This window comes from Castanea sativa, chromosome 8 (genome assembly GCF_040712315.1).
Source record: "Castanea sativa cultivar Marrone di Chiusa Pesio chromosome 8, ASM4071231v1".
Lineage (NCBI taxonomy): Eukaryota > Viridiplantae > Streptophyta > Magnoliopsida > Fagales > Fagaceae > Castanea > Castanea sativa.
This window is the reverse complement of record NC_134020.1, coordinates 52,143,678-52,166,021: the sequence shown is the minus strand read 5'-3', so window position 1 is coordinate 52,166,021 and position 22,344 is coordinate 52,143,678. Positions and strand designations below refer to the sequence as shown.

The 22,344-nt window shown below is 33.3% G+C and overlaps 2 protein-coding genes and 1 pseudogene across 2 annotated transcripts; 2 read left to right on the top strand and 1 right to left on the bottom strand.

Annotated features, from left to right (window-relative positions):
* Positions 1 to 7,831: 7,831 nt before the first annotated feature.
* Positions 7,832 to 10,512, top strand: LOC142606938 (receptor-like protein 46). The gene has a single exon (XM_075778315.1). The coding sequence runs from the start codon at positions 7,871 to 7,873 to the stop codon at positions 10,256 to 10,258; it is 2,388 nt and encodes a 795-aa protein (XP_075634430.1). The 5' UTR covers positions 7,832 to 7,870; the 3' UTR covers positions 10,259 to 10,512.
* Positions 10,513 to 11,358: 846 nt separating this feature from the next.
* LOC142605700 (uncharacterized) lies at positions 11,359 to 16,723 on the top strand (annotated as a pseudogene).
* Positions 16,724 to 18,430: 1,707 nt separating this feature from the next.
* On the bottom strand, positions 18,431 to 21,594 carry LOC142607026 (pentatricopeptide repeat-containing protein At4g19191, mitochondrial-like). Its single transcript, XM_075778432.1, has 2 exons — positions 19,151 to 21,594; positions 18,431 to 19,017 (listed from the first exon to the last, which is right to left on the bottom strand). Exons 1-2 carry the CDS (start codon positions 21,581 to 21,583, stop codon positions 18,862 to 18,864), a joined length of 2,589 nt encoding a protein of 862 aa, XP_075634547.1. The 5' UTR covers positions 21,584 to 21,594; the 3' UTR covers positions 18,431 to 18,861.
* Positions 21,595 to 22,344: the final 750 nt, after the last annotated feature.

Genomic DNA, 22,344 nt, shown 5'->3' with positions numbered 1-22,344 from the left:
GTAGTGGCATTTTACCAAACACATAGAAATTGGACACTTTTTTTTCTTCCCTCTCCCAAAAGGAGTAATGCTAATATTTTATAATATGGAGAAATGTTAACGGGCACGATAAGTTGTCTTTTAAAGATAAGTTATTGTGGAGTATAGTCAATAAAAATGAATAAAAAATTAGCGTGAATTAAAGAAAGTGGCTAAAAATACCGCTGAAGTGATAAACGAAACTTAAAAAGTTAACTCAACTGGATTCATACCTTATAAAGCTGGTCAAAAATCTAACATAAAGCGATTCCTTAACGTGCCCGTTAACCCTACCCCAAAACTTAGTAATCTATCTTCATAATATCGATAACTTGGGTGACATGAATTTGCTTCACAATAATTGAAATAATCTTTTTTGATAATCATGGAAAATTTTATTGAAGCAAGCAACAAAAGCTTACTAGTAACAGATCAAATTAAGATCCTCAAAATACACATCAAGAAAGCCTTGAGGCCTAGCAACTAAATAATCAAAACAGCCCCATAACCTATTCTTTAAGAGACTAGCCTGCTAAAACATGAGGGGCTCTGTTTACCTCTCTATAAGTCCCCAATTAAGAGAACAAGAAGAGAAAGAAACAGAGAGGGCTAAAGGCTTATGCTATGTTGCTTGAAATTCTCTAAGGAGTTTCTGCAACTATCTTCTGAATGGTTTCAATACTTAATTTTGAATCACTTTCAATCATGACGTTTTCCTAATTGATAGACTTTGCGAGCTGAATTAACCAGAGGATGGCCTTCGCCTCAGCTTGAAGAGGGATGTTGGAATAAACCCTTTTGGAGATAGCTAATTAATCCGTTACAAAATAATCAAAGAGCTCCCACAGTATACTAGTCCCTTTTTAGCACAAAGGTTTGCAAAGAATGCCCGGCGTTATGAAAAACATTCTTGCCTAGACCCAAATGCAATAGAGAATGAGAAACAACATAGTGATTTTTAAACCACATTAATGTCAAATGTATAAAGACAATTGATAGTTTGATATCTATTTAGCTGAAATTGAAAACTTTTTGCTAAAAGTACAATAGATAAAACTAAAAGTTAGCTGAAATAGTATAGTGAGATCTATGAATAGTACCAAAAAATGTAAAGGGACCCATGAATAGTAGCAAACATAAGCCAAATAGTAAAAGAAGCTGCCCAATATAAGCTATCTCACATACAACCTAAGTCCTATTAATCTGTGGATAAACAAATTTCAAAGAAAAGACGTTACATGAAGATAACAGAAAATATATGTGCAAATCAATAGAAATTAAAAGAAAAGAAAAACATCATAAATACACAAATATTTACATACACAAAAGATATCATAGTTTCATATGTCTACCAGTGTTTATGATTACGTTCATTGCATGTATGTTCATCATCCCTACCGGTTTAAACATCAAATTACCAAAATAATAAATTTGAAACTTAGAAAATTTGTAGTCGTGCCAAAAAAATTTTAGGAAAACATAACCGGCTATGACATAAATTAAAAGAATATGGCCAATCTTAAAAAAGCTTCATAGAGTTTGTCCTTAATATAAACATACACACTCATTTGAATGAAAAAATCTTGTATGCACCAGGCGCATGAGATACCCTCTCCATTTGAACACATTCTACTGTTCAAGTGATTGGCTTTATTCAATGCAGTACCGGTTGTGTGGATGCCATTGCTATACTAACTACTAAGCCATTGGTTTAGTATATCATTCAAAACATTTATGATGTTCAATCTTCATAGAGTCCACTATGAACTTTTTTTTCCCATTTGTCATGTTTTCAAACATACTTGAAGATGAAACCTACAAATGACTTATGGTGTGGATATAGCGTATGCAATAATGATAGTTTGATTTTCCAATTCCTACCTTGATAAATATAATTATTTATAAGACTTAGGTTGACATAAACAACAACATACCTAAACCAACATAAATGATTTAGATTTACAGGTACAAAATTCAGTTCAATGTTGAAGATTTAACAGCAAGTTCTACATTTCCTTTTATATTAAAAAGGCTGAAAGTTTAGTCCAAACAACAAGAAGAGGCTGTCAAATGAATGCTCAAGTGTAAGATTACAGAATATATAGTGTTACTTAATTTTCAACATAATTTTACTAAATCATATTCATTGTATAATCAATTGAAATGAAAATTTTGTTTTGCCTATTGAGACAAAACACCTGATTGTTCTATACATTAGAAAATATATTTGATTAAGAAAACTTAGAGAAATCAATGGTACACTTTCAAATAATACATATGGCCTGTATAATCTACAAATCTAGGTTACCCTATTTCTTTTGTTGTTGTTGTTGTTTTTTTTTTTTTTTTTTTTAATTTATGTGAATTATACTATTTTGATTATAATTCCCCCCCCCCCCCCCAAAAAAAACCTACTACTTGACTAGCATTTGCAAAAGGATATTGTTATTATACACACCCCATTACATACACTTGAAATACACTGAAATTATGATTTGAAGTCACGATTTTCAAGATTTTAGTATATTTTAAGTGTGTGTAAAAATGTGTGCATGCAATAGAGTTAAGTCCTATATCTTCCTTCATGTTTTTCTTTTGCAAAAGGTTATAGAGGAAAACAAGAAGAAAGATATAGGACTTTCCTAACGGCCTTAAGAAGGAGGCTAAGCCAGGAAGAAAGGAATGCAACTGTGATTCCGTGAGGACTGAGGAGATACATCATACATCCAAACAACTGGAATTTTAAAGCCCATTAGGGAAGCTCCATCAGCACAGCAGACCCACAAAAATTTAAAACCATGTAGACCATCTCAAATTAATGTAAACCCACATCCATCTGTGAAATGATTTCCCTAAGGCCCGTTTAGTAGAATAATGCCTTGGTTTGGTTGGGAGAGGAGAAGGTATACCTTGTTATGGATATATAAGTGCTTTTTCTCACAACTAAGTGAAACCTATTAGCTATGAGAGAGAGGACTCATATACCCGTAATATGATATATTTTTCCATTGGGAGAGAGAAAATAAAGGGATTAAAAACAAAATACTTGGGTTCACCATTTTGGGGTGTTTTGTTTTTTCCCAAATTGGAGAAGAAAGTGGCTTAGATGATAATTTACTCATTTGCTCCTGCCCTCCCTCAACATTAATTTTTTTTTTCAACATTAAGTTCAGTTTTTTTCCCTAATAATTTTTTTTTTTATATATAGAAAAGGAATGAGAATAAATTTAAACAAGCATTAATTTTTGTTATCTCATTTTTCTTTTTATCCAAACAAGATAGTTTTTCATTTTTCCATTTTTCACCCCTAACCATTTTCCATTTTTTCTATTCCATACTTTTTCTTATTCACCCCCTCATTAAAAACAATACTCTTCCATCTACTTTCATGATTTAAAAATACATATCTTCCTTTTGTCTATTAAAATGTATCAATCTTATCAAGAAACTTCTACTAACCACTTTTCCTTCACATAATTTGCACTGGAAGACCATGGTTAGTAGTGCATAAGGTCTTCACTGTTTTTTATCCCACATCGGACTCCAGTTCCAAGTCCAACAAAGAACAAAGAAACCCAACAATGGTTTAATGATGAACGTCATATAATTCAGCCCTACAACTAATCAAGTTTGCTACTTTTAATCAATTGCAGTGACTTGCTTAAAGGGTTGACGACTTGTATAGTTGTATACGTATCAAGATCACTTTGAGATCATTAGTTAATTGGGATGAAAATGCTAGAATTACAACTTTTGCGATAACTTTTGTCACAATTTGTCCATGTGGCAAGTTATGAGTGGTGAAATAAAAGTGGTGAATTTATATGAGTCCACAAATCTACCACTTACAACTCTCTACGTAAATAAATTGTGACAAAATTGTGGTAAAAGTTGTGGTCCTAACATTCATAATTGGTATAGTATTTTTGGTTTGTCAAACATGCCTTCAGTGAAAAGAGATCACATCACAAACTAGAATCATAGTGCCTTCCAACCTAATCTTTAACTTGACTTAACTTAGGCCATGATTACCAGTATTATGTGGGCAAGTTGTGAGTGGTGAGATAAAAGAACAAAGAGGTCTTTTGCTCTTTCTATCCCTTATCGCACTCCACTTCCAAGTCCAACAAAGAACAAAGGAACCCAACAATGCTTGCTCTTTCTATCCCTTATTGCACTCTAGTTCCAAGTCCAACAAAGAACAAAGGAACCCAACAATGGGTTAATGATGAATGTCATACAATGCAGCCCTACAACTAATCATGTTTGCTACTTTTAATCAAATGCAGTGACTTGCTTAATGGGTTGATGACTTGTATACTTGTATAGTTGTATATGTATCAAGAGTACTTGAGATCATTAGTCAATTGTGAGGAAAATGTTAGGGTTACAACTTTTGTCACAACTTTTTTTACAATTTGTTTATGTGGCAAGTTATGAGTGGTGAAATAAAAGTGGTGGGTTTATATAGGTCCACAAATTTACTACTTACAACTTTCCACGTGAATAAATTATAACAAAATTATGGTAAAAATTGTAATCCTAATGTTCATAATTGGAATAGTATTTTTAGTTTGTGAAACATGCTTCTCGGTGGAAAGAGACCACATCACAAAACAAAATCACAGTGCCTTCCTCCCCAAAAAAAAAAAAAAAAAAAAAAAAATCATAGTGTCTTCCAGCTTTAACTTGACTTGACTTATGCCATGATTGCCAGTAACATGTGTGGGAACCAAAATCATATTGCCTTCTAGCCTAATCTTTAACTTGACTTGACTTAGGCCATGATTACCTGCACAACCGGCTCTTGGCAAGAGAAGCAAGAGAGGCAGTCGCCTAAGGCTATTAGTGAAAAGACTTCTTAATTTTAATCAATAGAGTTATTTCTTTCATCTTAATATTATTCAGTAAGCTCAAATATTAGCTAATATATAAAATAGTATTTTTTTACGAAAAAGAAATTTTACGTTCACAATATTTCTCATAATAAATTCTAAGTAGCAGGATGTTACTAGCTGTTATTGGTGGTTAAAAAAGTAATTTCAGTAGTGAGTTCAATTTAAAACTAGTAATAATTTAACGTCTAGGATTTGTTATGAAAATATTATGAATTTAGCACTTCTAAAAAAAAAAAGAGCAATAAACAAAAAATTTTACAAGATTTTTCACAACAATTGAGTTGGCAAACTTTCACTAGTTTTCTAGGTTCATCACTAACATCATTTTTTTACTTACCACTATTAATTTGCCACATCAATGAGTGTGAAATGTTTTGTCAATTTTTTTACGTCTATAGAAATTCTTTAAAAAAAAAATTCTAGATAATTCATATTAATTAGTAATTTTGCATATAACAAGAGAATATAGTTTAAGCAATATTTAAATTATTTTTTTTAAAGTTATTTTTAAATATATAAAAAGCCTCAATTCATTTTTCACCTTAGACCTCTTAATACATCAAACTACCCCTAATTGCTCATATTATGTGGACAAGTAATGAGTGGTAAAATAAAAATAATAAATCCATATGGCTATACAAATTTACTAGTTACAACACTCCACGTGCATAAGTTGTGTTTCCAACATTTGGTACAGTATTTTTAGTTGGTCAAAGACGCTTCACAGTGGAAAGAGACCACATTGCAAGCCAAAATCATAGTGCCTTCCAACCTAACTGTTGACTTGACTTAGGCCTTAATTGCCAGTACCATTTTTATCCCACAGGCACAGCTAAGCAATATACCCCACTCCTAGCCAAGTTGATCATTTATTAGCATCCAATTCCAAGTCCAGAATAAAGAAACACAAGAATGGCAAAACTCAGCCGACTACCGCTGCTTCTTATCTTATTTTACTATTTAATTTATTTTTGTTATTATTTATAATTCTTATTATATTTTTTAGTACTATTTATAAGTCTCACTATACTATTTCAACTAATTTTTACATTTATTTACAATACTTTCAACAAAAAGTTTTTAATTTCAGCAAAATATTAAGTGCGTGCTTAGCTCTAGCTTAAAAAATCAGCTTATTTTACTATTTAGCTTATTTTTGCTACTATTTATGGGCCCACTACACGTTTTGGTACTATGCATGGGTCTCACTATACTATTTCAGTTAACTTTTACATTTATCTACAGTACTTTCAACAAAAAGTTTTCAATTTTAGTAAAATAAGTGGATCCCAAACAGACCCTAAGTTCAGGATTTTTTCCCTAATAATTTAAAAAAATATATATATATTAAATTTATTAGAGTAAATTTAAATAAACATTATTTTTTATCATCTCATTTTTCTTTTTTTCCAAACAATATAGTTTTTCATTTTTCCATTTTTCACCCTAACCATTTTCCATTTTTTCTATTCCCTACTTTTTCCTTTTTCACCCCCTTAAAAACAATACTCTTCCATCTACTTTCATGTTTTAAATATATATATATATATATATATATATATATATATATATATATATATCTTCTTTTTGTCTTTTAAAATGTATTAATCTTATCAAGAAACTTCTACTAATTTTCCTATATGTAATTTGCACGGGAAGACCATGGTCAGTAGTGCATGAGGTCTTTGCTCTTTCTATCCCTTGTCACACTCCAATTCCAGGTCCAACAAAGAACAAAGAAAATCAACAATGAGTCAATGATGAATGTCATATAATTCCGCCAAAATCATAGTGCCTAGAGTGTTTCATAATTTTCATTCCTTTTAGAGTGTTTCGTGTCGAGCGGGTAGTGTGAAAACTAAAAAGCGGACATTGATTTTTGCGTGTGGACCGTTGTTTTGGACAAAACTGAGCTTGGATTTTAGGAGAAGAACAAAATTTTTCTCTAAACTAGTTTGAAAGAAACCCTACAAACTTATTATATATATTTCTCTTGAGCGTGAAATTTGAAAATCTAACCGTTGATATTTATGTTCCCTATGTTCTTAACATGCATATCAAATTTCGTTCAAATTGGATATTATTTACTATTTGATCAATTAACTTATTTTTCGTATACAACTTTAGATTACAAAAACTTGAAATTATAACGTTTATTTGATGACATAGCAATTGATTTTTGATTTTTTTGAAATTTTGTAAGCATTAAAAATGTAATAAGAACATGCAATCTAACCGTTAAATTTTCAAAATTTACACTTAATATAAATATATTTGATGAATTTGTAAAATTTTATTGCAAATTAGTTTGAAGAGAAATTTTATTGGTAATAGATCTGAATATTCACACGGTTTTATTTTTATTAAAAAAATTTCATTATTTATGTTTAACTTTTCTAGAGGATAACAGCTTTGTTGACTCTTTTCCTTTTAAAAAAACACGCTTTGTTGACTGGCTGGTCAAAGAAAGATTAGTTGCATATAAATTAAAAGAAAAGAGAAGGAAAAAAAAAAAAAAAAACTGGTTTCAAAAGGAAAGGGCCTGGAAAGAAAAGGCTATCTAAGTGAGATACGGTATCTTCATAGCCAGCATAACTTTTAACTTGACTTGACTTAAGTAATTATTACTGGTATTACGTGAGCAAATGAAATCAAAGTAGTGGGTTTGTATGTGTACATAAAACGTAAATAAATTGTGACAAAAATTGTGGTAAAAATGGTAATTTCAAGTTTCTAACATTCATAATTGGTTGAGAATTTTTGGTTGGTCAAACACGCTTCTCAGTGGAAAGAGATCACATCACAAACCAAACTGTTGACTTGACTTAGGCCTTAATTGCCTGTACCATTTTTATCCCACAGGCACAGCTAAGCGATATAGCCCAGTCCTGCCCAAGTTAAACGTTTATAAGGCATCCAATTCCAAGTCCAACAAAGAAGAAAGAAACATAAGAATGGCAAAACTCAGCCTACCGCTACTACTACTTGTACTTCTCATCGTCTTCACCACTTCTTTCTCTTGTCCTCAACATCAAAAAGAAGCCCTTCTCCACTTTAAAGCCTCTCTCTTCAATGTTACTTCTTCTTCTCCATCAGACAAAGAATACCTGCTTTCTATGTATGAATCATGGAATTCTAGTTCAGATTGTTGTGACTGGGACAGGGTAAATTGTGATAATCAATTTGGTTCAAGGAATGTGATTGCTCTAAATCTGCGGGGCTTCTGGACTCTTGAGCTCATTGCTTCCACCATCTTGACACCACTCTTTCACGTTAGAAGCTTGACGCACCTTGATGTGGCCTGGAGTCGAATGCAGGGGGAATTGCCTGGCGACGGCATTGCCAATCTGACCAAATTAATTCATCTTGATTTGAGTGGCAATCCCTTCAGCGGCTCCATTCCCTCTCAAATTTTTAACTTGAGGTATCTCCAAATTCTTTATGCAGAATATAATTCATTCAATGGAAATATCCCTAACGAGATAGGGAACAAAACAGGGTTGCAGACATTGTCTCTTAAACACAACAATTTCTATGGTAAAATTCCATCTTCAATTTTGAACTTGAAGAGATTGGAAACATTGGACTTGAGTTACAATTCATTGTCCATGGGAATTCCTATTGATATTGGCAATCTATCTAACATAATCAGTTTGAACTTTGAAGACAATGAGCTCACAGGCACAATCCCATCATCAATATTGAAGATGACGAAGTTGGAAGTACTTAAGTTGGAAAACAACTTGTTCATTGGGGAAATTCCATCCTGGTTGTTCAATATAACGGGGTTGCAGGGTCTTTACCTCGGAGGAAATAATCTCATTTGGAATACTAAAGCAAAGATTGTTCCAAAGTTTACGTTTTTTAAAAGCTTGTCTTTGAGGTCTTGTGGTCTTGCAAGAAGAATTCCATTCTGGATTTCTATGCTTAAGACACTTAATTTTTTGGACTTGAGTGACAACCAGTTAGAAGGAATGCTCCCACAATGGCTTGTTAAAATGAAAGTGCCAGGTATCATTTTATCAAATAACAATTTCACAGGTTCTCTCCCACCTGGTCTCTTTGACAATCCAGAATTATGGGTTCTTTCTCTGTCTCGGAACAATTTTTATGGGGAACTGCCAAGCAACATTGGTAATGCGACTTCAATCAAGTATCTTGCGTTGGATGGAAACAATTTTTCAGGAAAGGTTCCTGAATCCATCAACAACATAACTGAGCTCATCTTATTGGACTTGTCAAACAACAGATTTTCTGGCAACTTTTTTCCAGCTTTTTGGGGATTTTCTGGCGACTTTTTTCTAGATATTCGGCGTAGCCCTGAAATCATTGATTTGTCTTCAAACGAATTCTCAGGTGAAATTCAAGCTGACTCTCTTTTTGATACTCACGTTCTTGCATTAGGCAAAAATAAGTTTTCTGGCAGCTTGTCTAGAAGCTTAACTAGAATGAGCATACTTGAATACCTAGACATACATGACAACCAAATCACAAGTAAATTACCAGATTTTATTTGCCAAATTTCCACCCTTCAAATCCTAAATTTACGAAACAACTCCATCCAAGGTTCAGTCCCTGATTGTATGTCCAATCTTACTGACCTTCAAATTCTTGATCTCTCAAGCAACCATCTTGTTGGAGAAATCCCTCTAAATTTTGGAAAGCTTACTGGTATGATCGAAACAACCGATTTATTTTCGTTTGGTAGAATTATTGGAATAGATGATTTCAACTTGGAGATCAAGATTCAGGATTTGATTGTAAATTGGAAGAAGTCAAAACAAGGTCTATCAGCCAACAACCTCAAGCTCTATTCTTTGTTAGACTTGTCAAATAATCAACTTTCTGGTGAAATTCCAGCTTCATTGGGAAGTTTGAAGGCTCTAAAGCTTCTCAACGTCTCATTTAACAAACTTTATGGGAGAATACCCAAAAGTTTTGGAGATTTAAAGAATCTAGAGAGTTTGGACTTGTCACACAACAATTTATCGGGCTCAATTCCACAATCATTAGCAAAGCTACAACAACTGACTATTTTAGATGTCAGTAATAATAAGCTCATAGGTAAGATTCCAGTGGGTAACCAAATGAATACAATGAATGATCTAAACTTTTATGCCAACAATAGTGGGTTGTGTGGAATGCAAATTCGAGTGCTATGTCCAGAAGACGTGTCACCAACAAAACCACCAAGAGTCGAGAGTAAGGAAACATGGTTCTCGTGGGAAGGAGTAGGAATTGGATATGCACTTGGCTTCTCCATAGCAGTGGGAATCTTTTATCATACTGAGTATTTTGTCCTTGCAAAATATATCAATTACCGTTGCCAACAAAGAAGGTAAATGGTGTAAATTTCAAGGTTCTTGCAGGTTATGCATGCAATCTATGGTCAAATATCCCAGCATTGTAAGACTTTAGTCAAGCAAATAATGTTGACTAGTAGTCATTCATAAGTATCAATAAGTAACTTGCTTAGGAGTCTACTGTTTTGGACTGTTAGGGTGATGTTTCTGTTGTAATTTAGTAGTCAGTGAAGCTTATTTCTTATTGTCTTTGTGTTGATGCCTTTTTATTAAGTTGAGGTTTTTTATTTTAATTGTTTATTTGCAATTTTGCACATATAAAAAGCAAGCTCAGGTGTTATATTAAAATCCTGAATCATGGATTGAAAAAGCTCCAATCCCTTCTCTATTAAACCTGAATGGCTGCAGGCAGACATAACAGATAAAAAAGTTACTCCATTTGGTTGGTAACCATCTTCTAACATTTGTAAGAAGGCAAGTATAGCATCATATCCCCGACCATGCATACGATAGCTAGTAATCATGGCATTCCACGAGATAATATTTCTCCTAGGCAATGTGTCAAAGATCTTTTTAGCATTTTGCATACTACCGCATCTTGCATACATTGTTATAAAAGCGTTTGCAAGAGACAGATTGAAACCGGGATCGGAATGCCTTCTAATTGCATAAGCATGCAAGCATTGGCCTTGAGGAAGATTTGCAAGGTCTGTACACGATGAGAGAACATTTATAATCGTCACAGGGTTTGACTCCATTTCAGAAATCATGAGATTAAATAGTAATAAAGCTTCATGGACTTGGTTGTCATTGATATAGTTGGCAATCATAGAATTCCATGAGATCAAATCTCTATTTGTACAGGCCTCAAATAAAGTCCTAGCTGACGCTTCATCACCGCAGTTCATGTACATATCTGTAAGTATGGTGTTCAAAGATAAATTTACTTCAATACCATGTTTTACCACAAAGCCATGAATTGATCGCCCAACATTAAGACAAGTTTCATCTTCACAAGTGGCAAGAATAGATATTATTGTGTACGAGTTGGGTTTGAATTCTGCTACTTGTACTTCTCAGCTTTAAACGTTTATAAAGCATCCAATTTCAAGTCCAACAAAGAAGAAAGAAACACAAAAATGGCAAAACTCAGCCTACCGCTACTGCTACTTGTATTTCTCAACGTCTTCACCATTTCTTTCTCTTGTCCTCAACATCAAAAAGAAGCCCTTCTCCACTTTAAAGCCTCTCTCATCAATGCTACTTCTTCTTTTCCATCACACAAAGAATACCTGCTTCGTTGGTTTGTATCATGGAATTCCAGTTCAGATTGTTGTGACTGGAACTGGGACAATGTGATTCTCAATTTGGTTTGAGGAATGTGACTCAACTATATCTGGGGAGCTTGTTCGGGTTCGGGATACTTGAGCCCATAGTGTTGGCTTCCACCATCTTGACACCACTCTTTCACATTAGAAGCTTGACGCACCTTGATTTGTCCTCGAATCAAATACAGGGAGAATTGCCTGGTGACGGCATTGCCAATCTGACCAAATTAATTTATCTTAATTTGGGTTACAATCACCTCAGCGGCTCCATTCTCTCTCAAATTTTTAACTTGAGGTATCTCCAATATCTTGATGTAAGTAATAATTCATTCAGTGGAAATATCCCTAACGAGATAGGGGACAAAACAGAGTTGCGGACATTGTTTCTTCAACACAACAATTTCTTTGGTAAAATTCCATCTTCAATTTTGAACTTGAAGAGATTGGAAACATTGGACTTGAATTACAATTCATTGTCCATGGGAATTCCTATTGATATTGGAAATCTATCTAACATAATCATTTTGAACTTTAGAAACAATGAGCTCACAGGCACAATCCCGTCATCCATACGGAAATTGACCAAGTTGGAAACACTTGACTTGGAAAACAACTTGTTCATTGGGGAAATTCCATCCTGGTTGTTCAATTTAACGGGGTTGCAGAGTCTTTACCTCGGAGTAAATAATCTCATTTGGAATACTAAAGCAAAGATTGTTCCAAAGTTTACGTTTACGTCACTCAACTTGTCTATGAAGTCTTGTGGTCTAGCAAGAAGAATTCCATTCTGGATTTCTATGCTTAAGACACTTGTTTTTTTGGACTTGAGTGACAACCAGTTAGAAGGAATGCTCCCACAATGGCTTGTTAAAATGAAAGTGCCATGTATCATTCTATCAAATAACAATTTCACAGGTTCTCTCCCACCTAGTCTCTTTGACATTCCAAATTTAGAAGTTCTTTCTCTGTCTCGGAACAATTCTTATGGAGAACTGCCAAACAACATTGGTAATGCGACTTCAATGGTCTATCTTGAGTTGGGTGGAAACAATTTTTCAGGAAAGGTTCCTGAATCCATCAACAACATGGAATACCTCTCCTTATTGGACTTGTCAAACAACAGATTTTCTGGCAACTTTTTTCCAACTTTTTGGCATATAAGCCCGTCAATCATTGATTTGTCTTCAAACGAATTCTCAGGTGAAATTCAAGCTCACTTTGGTACTCACTTTCTTGCATTAGGCAAAAATAAGTTTTCTGGCAGCTTGTCTAGAAGCTTTACTAGAATGAGCAGTCTTAAATACCTAGACATACATGACAACCAAATCACAAGTAAATTACCAGATTTTATTTGCCAAATTTCCACCCTTTAAATCCTAAATTTACGAAACAACTCCATCCAAGGTTCAGTCCCTGATTGTATGTCCAATCTTACTGACCTTCAAATTCTTGATCTCTCAAGCAACCATCTTGTTGGAGAAATCCCTCTAAATTTTGGGAAGCTTACTGGTATGATCGAAACAATCGATTTATTTTCGTTTGTTAGAACTATTGAAATAGATGATTTCCGCTTGGAGACCAAGATTCGGGATTTGATTGTAAATTGGAAGAAGTCAAAACGAGGTCTATCACCCAACATCCTCAAGCTCTATTCTTTGTTAGACTTGTCAAGTAATCAACTTTCTGGTGAAATTCCAGCTTCATTGGGAAGTTTGAAGACTTTAAAGCTTCTCAACGTCTCATTTAACAAACTTTATGGGAGAATATCCAAAAGTCTTAGAGATTTAAAGAATTTAGAGAGTTTGGATTTGTCACACAATAATTTATCGGGCTCAATTCTACAATTACTAACAAAATTACAACAACTGACTATTTTGGATGTCAGTAATAACAAGCTCATAGGTAAGATTCCATTAGGTAACCAAATGGATACAATGAATAATCCAAACTTTTATGCCAACAATAGTGGGTTGTGTAGAATGTAAATTCGAGTGCTATGTCCAGAAGACGTGTCACCAACAAAACCACCAAGAGTTGAGAGCAAGGAAACATGGTTCTCGTGGGAAGGAGTAGGAATTAGATATGCACTTGGCTTCTCCATAGCAGTGGGAATCTTTTATCATACTGAGTATTTTGTCCTTGCAAAATATATCAATTACCATTGCCAACAAAGAAGGTAAATGGTGTAAATTTCAAGTTTCTTGCAGGTTATGCATGCAATCTATGGTCAAATATCCCAGCATTGTAAGACTTTAGTCAAGCAAATAATGTTGACTAGTAGTCATTCATAAGTATCAATAAGTAACTTGCTTAGGAGTCTACTGTTTTGGATTGTTAGGGGGATGTTTATGTTGTAATTTAGTAGTCAGTGAAGCTTATTTCTTATTGTCTTTGTGTTGATGTCTTTTTATTAAGTTGAGGTTTTTTTTTTTTTTTTTTGAGGAAAAAAAAAAAAGCAAGAAATTCAGTTAAAATGGTTTGAGGTTATGTAATGTGACATTTTTTATGTGATTCTTTTTAGGGTAAAATACTATTTTGGTCTCTAAATTTCATTAAAAATTTGTTTTTCATCCCTAAATTTTAAGAAGTTTTTTTTTTTCCCCCTTAAACTATTGAAATGTATATCTTTCGTCCCTAAACTATTGAAGATATTTTAGTTATGTTCTTAAACATTACCAAAAGTTTGGTTTGCATCCTTAAACTATTGAAAAAAAAAGTTCTATCTTCATCCCTATTTTTGTCTCTAAACTATTGAAAAAACTCTTTACAAAGTTTATGGATGAAAAAGAATTTTTTAAAGTTTAGGTACAAAAAACAAACTTTTGATAAAGTTTAGGGACTAAAATAGTATTTTACCTTTTTTTTTATTTGCCTCAACCTCATCAAAGTTTAGCATTTATGTTATTAATTATACTCTCTCTCTCTCTCTATATATATATATATTCAAAATCATACTGTTGGATTACACACTTTATTATGCTTAACACACATGCCAAAGTTTGTATTGATCAAATGTTATTTACTACCTAATCAATCAACTCTTCTTTTTTAATTTAAAATATAAAAACTTAATATTAAATTATTTTGCAAAAAAAAAAAAAACCATTGATCTATTATAATCTTAAGTTTTTGCAAGTATAAAGAACATAAAGAGGCAAGCTTATATATAATTTTCAAAACATAATTCCAATCAAATTGATTAGGTGGTTTTATTTTGTCAGGTTACATGTTTTCTGTTTAGTTAATTCACATACCAAATTTCATATCAATAAGATGTTATTTACTATTCGATCTATAAATTCAACTTTTATGCATAATTCTAAAAACTTGAAATTTAAGCATGTTAAAGATGATATATCTATTTATCTCTAATTGTCTTGAAATTTTGGATAATGTAATTTAACCGTGAATATGTTAAAATAAATATCCAATGAAAATTATATTAAGTTATTTAAGATTGTTAAAAGCTACACTAGCTTTAATTTTAATCAAAATTGTAATTGCCTACATCGGTTTTGTTTTTAGAAAGGGTTTAATGAACTAAATGCATTTATTTCCATTTATTAATTATATATAATGATTTTTGTAGTTATTTTTTCTAAAATTTGTATGAGAAACAATTGATTAGTATTATGGTATTCTTGCTCGAGTTTAGTTACTTTAGCAACAATAGAAATAAAATCAAACCAAAAGGAGAAAAACATAATACGACATATGCAATTAATACTTAAATTTTTTTTGTTAGAATGTCATTCTCTCTCCTTTGTGCATGCGTTTCGTTTCACTTAAGAAATACATTCATATTGCAAAATATTTTAGTCTTTAACAATTTACATTCTTCTATATTCACTAATGTGTAATATAATAGAAATTAATTCCCAAAATATTATAACATAACTTAAATAAATTTTTATTAAAATTTTCAAAATACTACACGTGCATCGCGCTGAATATTCGCTGGTTAATATTAATATCCAATGTATAAAGGTAATTGATACTTATGCAACTGGTATTACTAGACAAGCTCACTTTGGTACTCACTTTCTTGCATTAGGCAAAAATAAGTTTTCTGGCAGCTTGTCTAGAAGCTTTACTAGAATGACCAGTCTTAAATACCTAGACATACATGACAACCAAATCACAAGTAAATTACCAGATTTTATTTGCCAAATTTCCACCCTTTAAATCCTAAATTTACGAAACAACTCCATCCAAGGTTCAGTCCCTGATTGTATGTCCAATCTTACTGACCTTCAAATTCTTGATCTCTCAAGCAACCATCTTGTTGGAGAAATCCCTCTAAATTTTGGGAAGCTTACTGGTATGATCGAAACAATCGATTTATTTTCGTTTGTTAGAACTATTGAAATAGATGATTTCCGCTTGGAGACCAAGATTCGGGATTTGATTGTAAATTGGAAGAAGTCAAAACGAGGTCTATCACCCAACATCCTCAAGCTCTATTCTTTGTTAGACTTGTCAAGTAATCAACTTTCTGGTGAAATTCCAGCTTCATTGGGAAGTTTGAAGGCTTTAAAGCTTCTCAACGTCTCATTTAACAAACTTTATGGGAGAATATCCAAAAGTCTTAGAGATTTAAAGAATTTAGAGAGTTTGGATTTGTCACACAATAATTTATCGGGCTCAATTCCACAATTACTAACAAAATTACAACAACTGACTATTTTGGATGTCAGTAATAACAAGCTCATAGGTAAGATTCCATTAGGTAACCAAATGGATACAATGAATAATCCAAACTTTTATGCCAACAATAGTGGGTTGTGTGGAATGCAAATTTGAGTGCTATGTCCAGAAGACGTGTCACCAACAAAACCACCAAGAGTTGAGAGTAAGGAAACATGGTTCTCGTGGGAAGGAGTAGGAATTGGATATGCACTTGGCTTCTCCATAGCAGTGGGAATTTTTTATCATACTGAGTATTTTGTCCTTGCAAAATATATCAATTACCGTTGCCAACAAAGAAGGTAAATGGTGTAAATTTCAAGTTTCTTGCAGATTATACATGCAATCTATGGTCAAATATCCCAGCATTGTAAGACTTTAGTCAAGCAAATAATGTTGACTAGTAGTCATTCATAAGTATCAATAAGTAACTTGCTTAGGAGTCTACTGTTTTGGATTGTTAGGGGGATGTTTATGTTGTAATTTAGTAGTCAGTGAAGCTTATTTCTTATTGTCTTTGTGTTGATGTCTTTTTATTAAGTTGAGGTTTTTTTTTTTTTTTTTTTTTGAGGAAAAAAAAAAAGCAAGAAATTCAGTTAAAATGGTTTGAGGTTCGGTAATGTGACATTTTTTATGTGATTCTTTTTAGGGTAAAATACTATTTTGGTCTCTAAATTTTATTAAAAATTTGTTTTTCATCCCTAAATTTTAAGAATTTTTTTTTCCCTTAAACTATTGAAATGTATATCTTTCGTCCCTAAACTATTGAAGATATTTTAGTTATGTTCTTAAACATTACCAAAAGTTTGGTTTGCATCCTTAAACTATTGAAAAAAAAAGTTCTATCTTCATCCCTATTTTTGTCTCTAAACTATTGAAAAAACTCTTTACAAAGTTTATGGATGAAAAAGAATTTTTTAAAGTTTAGGTACAAAAAACAAACTTTTGATAAAGTTTAGGGACTAAAATAGTATTTTACCTTTTTTTTTTATTTGCCTCAACCTCATCAAAGTTTAGCATTTATGTTATTAATTATACTCTCTCTCTCTCTCTATATATATATATATTCAAAATCATACTGTTGGATTACACACTTTATTATGCTTAACACACATGCCAAAGTTTGTATTGATCAAATGTTATTTACTACCTAATCAATCAACTCTTCTTTTTTAATTTAAAATATAAAAACTTAATATTAAATTATTTTGCAAAAAAAAAAAAAACCATTGATCTATTATAATCTTAAGTTTTTGCAAGTACAAAGAACATAAAGAGGCAAGCTTATATATAATTTTCAAAACATAATTCCAATCAAATTGATTAGGTGGTTTTATTTTGTCAGGTTACATGTTTTCTGTTTAGTTAATTCACATACCAAATTTCATATCAATAAGATGTTATTTACTATTCGATCTATAAATTCAACTTTTATGCATAATTCTAAAAACTTGAAATTTAAGCATGTTAAAGATGATATATCTATTTATCTCTAATTGTCTTGAAATTTTGGATAATGTAATTTAACCGTGAATATGTTAAAATAAATATCCAATGAAAATTATATTAAGTTATTTAAGATTGTTAAAAGCTACACTAGCTTTAATTTTAATCAAAACTGTAATTGCCTACATCGGTTTTGTTTTTAGAAAGGGTTTAATGAACTAAATGCATTTATTTCCACTTATTAATTATATAGAATGATTTTTATAGTTATTTTTTCTAAAATTTGTATGAGAAACAATTGATTAGGATTATGGTATTCTTGCTCGAGTTTAGTTACTTTAACAACAATAGAAATAAAATCAAACCAAAAGGAGAAAAACATAATACGACATATGCAATTAATACTTAAATTTTTTTTGTTAGAATGTCATTCTCTCTCCTTTGTGCATGTGTTTCGTTTCACTTAAGAAATACATTCATATTGCAAAATATTTTAGTCTTTAACAATTTACATTCTTCTATATTCACTAATGTGTAATATAAAAGAAATTAATTCCCAAAATATTATAACATAACTTAAATAAATTTTTATTAAAATTTTCAAAATACTACACGTGCATCGCGCTGAATATTCGCTAGTTAATATTAATATCCAATGTATAAAGGTAATTGATACTTATGCAACTGGTATTACTAGACAATTATATATGTAAAACGAATGAATATTTGAGAGTTGGAACCAATGAGGTAGTTTTGATGTAACATTTAAGTCTTTTATTAGTCCGTGGATAAACAAATTTCAAAGAAAAGAGGTTACATAAAGATTACAGAAAATATACGTGCAAATCAAAAAAAAACAAGGCAAGATTTTCATACACTACCATCATAAATACACAACTATACAGTTCCATTTGTCTACCACTACCAGTGTTCATATAGTATCAAGTCAGGGGCTCTGGCTAGTCACTCCTCCACGTCCCAAGTTGGCGCTTAACATCAATCCAAGCTCATAAGAACTTAAAAGTCTTGCAAGATTACCTTTTACTTAACAGCTTCTCAGTAGATATCAAATTTCCTTTATTAGAAAATTGTTCATTGAATATCAAGTTCCAGTGGTATTCCTTGCATGAGCAGGGACCCTCAACAAATGAAAATGTTCTATGTTCTAAGTTCCCAACAGTATCAAGCTCCACATTCACTCAATTTGTGGCAATCAACAAAAAGCCTTGAGGTCTTAGTAACCATAATATGGGGCAGAACGCTCAAACTGATCAGTCCAAATGCAAAACCAAGCTTCTCACTATGGCTGAACTGCCTACAGCTTTCAACCATATTCACCTTCATCATGTGAAATCCAACAAAGATCAGGAACATATCCATTTTCTTTGATTGTGGACAACAAAGAATTTAAATTTGCATAAATTTTGTTTGATTGAAGGTGTGACATGTCTCCAGCAGTAAAATAGTGTACCTGACTTCTAACAACAATCCAACTAATTCCGGGAGGCTTATTTAAACCCTTCTCTTTGAGCCATGTTCTTATTTGTCTAACTTCCAACCAATGTCCTGCCGCAGCATAGATGTTAGATAGCAAAACATAATTCCCTGGATTCATAGGTTCTAATTCAACAAGTTTTTCAAAAATGTTTTCAGCTAGCTTAGTGTTGTAATTAACTCGACAAGCACTGAGCAAAGCTCTCCAAACTGATGCATCTGGTTCGATTGGCATTGATTTGATAAACTCTCTAGCTTCATCTAAACGTCCTCCACGACCAAGCAGATCAACCACACAACCATAGTGAGCAAGCTCAGGTGTTATATTGAAATCCTGAATCATGGATTGAAAAAGCTCCAATCCCTTCTCTATCAAACCTGAATGGCTGCAGGCAGACATAACAGATAAAAAAGTCACTCCATTTGGTTGGTAACCATCTTCTAACATTTGTAAGAAGGCAAGTATAGCATCATATCCCCGACCATGCATACGATAGCCAGTAATCATGGCATTCCACGAGATAATATTTCTCCTAGGCAAAGTGTCAAAGATCTTTTTAGCATTTTGCATACTACCGCATCTTGCATACATTGTTACAAAAGCGTTTGCAAGAGACAGATTGAAACCGAGATAGGAATGCCTTCTAATTACATAAGCATGCAAGCATTGGCCTTGAGGAAGATTTGCAAGGTCTGTACATGATGAGAGAACATTTATAATTGTCACAGGGTTTGGCTCCACTTCAGAAATCATGCGATTAAATAGTAACAAAGCTTCATGGACTTGGTTGTCATTGATATAGTTGGCAATCATAGAATTCCATGAGATCAAATCTCTATTTGTACAGAACTCAAATAAAGTCCTAGCTGATGCTTCATCACCGCAGTTCATGTACATATCTGTAAGTTTGGTGTTCAAAGATAAGTTTACTTCAATACCATGTTTTACCACATAGCCATGAATTGATTGCCCAACATTAAGACAAGTTTCACCTTCACAAGTGGCAAGAATAGATATCATTGTGTATGAGTTGGGTTTGAATTCTGACTTTCGCATGACCCCAAAGAGTTGCCATGCTTCACTGCTCATTTTGCTATGAGCCAATGCCAAGATCGTAGTGTTCCACGAGATTACATTTAAACTTCTCAACTCCGCAAAAACCTTTTGAACAGCTTCAACACAATTTATCTCTGCATACATGCTCAGCAATGCATTTCCCAGAGAAACATCCATCTTCATCCTGCACTTGATTGCATGAGCATGTAAACTTTTACCCTTTCTCAAGCCATCAGCAAACTTGGCACATGTGGACAGCATGATAGAAATAGTTCTTTCATCTTCCTTGATGCCTTCGTTTTTCATACTAATAAACAAACTTAGGGCTTCCTCATAACAGCCAAAGTCAATATATGCAGATATCATAGAATTCCACAAAGCAACATCACATGTAGGGACGGTATCAAACAACGCACAGGATGACGCTAGGCTACCATTTTCACTGTACATATTAAGCAATGCATTTACAATGAACAAATCACCAACATATTTCAACTTGATAGCCATTTGATGGATTTGCATACCCAATTGGAGAGACTCAAATTCCGCACAGGCTTGGATAACAACCAACATTGTAACAGAATCAAAATGAACCCCATTCTCAAGCATTGACAGAAAAAGATTTAAAGCTTCCAAGTAATTCCCAACATCAACATAACCATTAATCATTGCATTCCAGCTCACTATGCTCCTCACAATCATCAAATCAAACACAAGACGAGAAATTCTCACATCAAATTTCAAATAAAACCCAATCAAAGCAGTACCCACATGGGGATCCAAATCAAACAATCCATTCCTCAAACAATACCCATGTATCTCCTTCCCTAGTCTAATTTCCAAACCATCCTCGCAAGCCAAAAGCAACGCTACCACAGTACGCGAATTAGCCTTAAAATTCTCACTTTCCATCTCCCTAAACAACAAAACCGCCTCCTCATAATAACAACACCCCACATACCCTGAAATCAACGCGTTCAACGAAACCACATCTCTCACAGGCATTTCATCAAACACTTGACGCGCTTCTTCAATTAACCCGCATTTACAGTAGAAATCAACCAGAGCCGTCCCGACTCGAACATCTCCGATCAAACCCGTACCCAGAATGCTAGAATGTATGTTCTTGCCACTCTCGACGGCGCTCAACCTCGCACACGCCTTGAGAACAAGAGGCAAAGTGGCATTATCAGGAGCTATACCGAGAGATGTCATTTGGGTATAAGTAGTGAGAATTGCATGGTCATCTTTGAGCTTAGTGTGGTGCTTTATGATTGAATTCCAACGTTCCCTTGAATGGTTTTGGTTTTTGAGGCTTAGAAGAGTTGCACTCACAGTCACAGGTACTTCCATTGAAGCTGGGTCCTTCACAATATTTGGCAGGAAAGCGACTTATAAAAAAGCAGAAGATAATGAAGCTGTGTACTTCCATTCAAGTTTATGTTGTTTTCATTTTGGTACCTTTTAAAATATTCAGTTTAGATTATCATAGTGATATATATATATATATATATATATATATATATATATTGTGGGGGGTAAAAAGACCTTGATGGGAATATGGGCTGTTGGGTCATGCTAAGGAAGGCCGACTTGCTCTTGGGTTTAGGACTTGATAGTACTACGGGTCGGCCCATACGCCGAGGGTCCGAGGGTCCAGCCGAGGATGATTTTTACCTTCGGACTGATACCGGAGAACCCGGGACTTCATGGTAAAGGTTAGGGAAGGACACGAACAAAACCAATGGTTAAAGGGGGTGAACCCTTGAATGTCCTAGAAGCACCGATGTTGGAAAAATGTCAAAGATAAAGGCTGCCACCTCCACATTAAAGACCCTGCACCTACCACCCTGGCCGCATTAATGGGGAAGTGACACCTGAACAGTGGAAGGGAAACTTCTGGTTACTATTCAAAGGCACTGAGAAAAGAAATATCTAGGCTAAGGGGGAGTTGGGGCAATACGTGTACAAAGTATTGAAAAGAGAAGTATTTAAGGAAGGATCTAGAACAGGAATGGGGGGGACTCTTTTGTATTCTAAAAAAGGGAAAAGAAAAAGAAAGAAAGAAATAATATAAGAACTACTCTCGGCTCACGTCCGAGGAGGCTGATTTT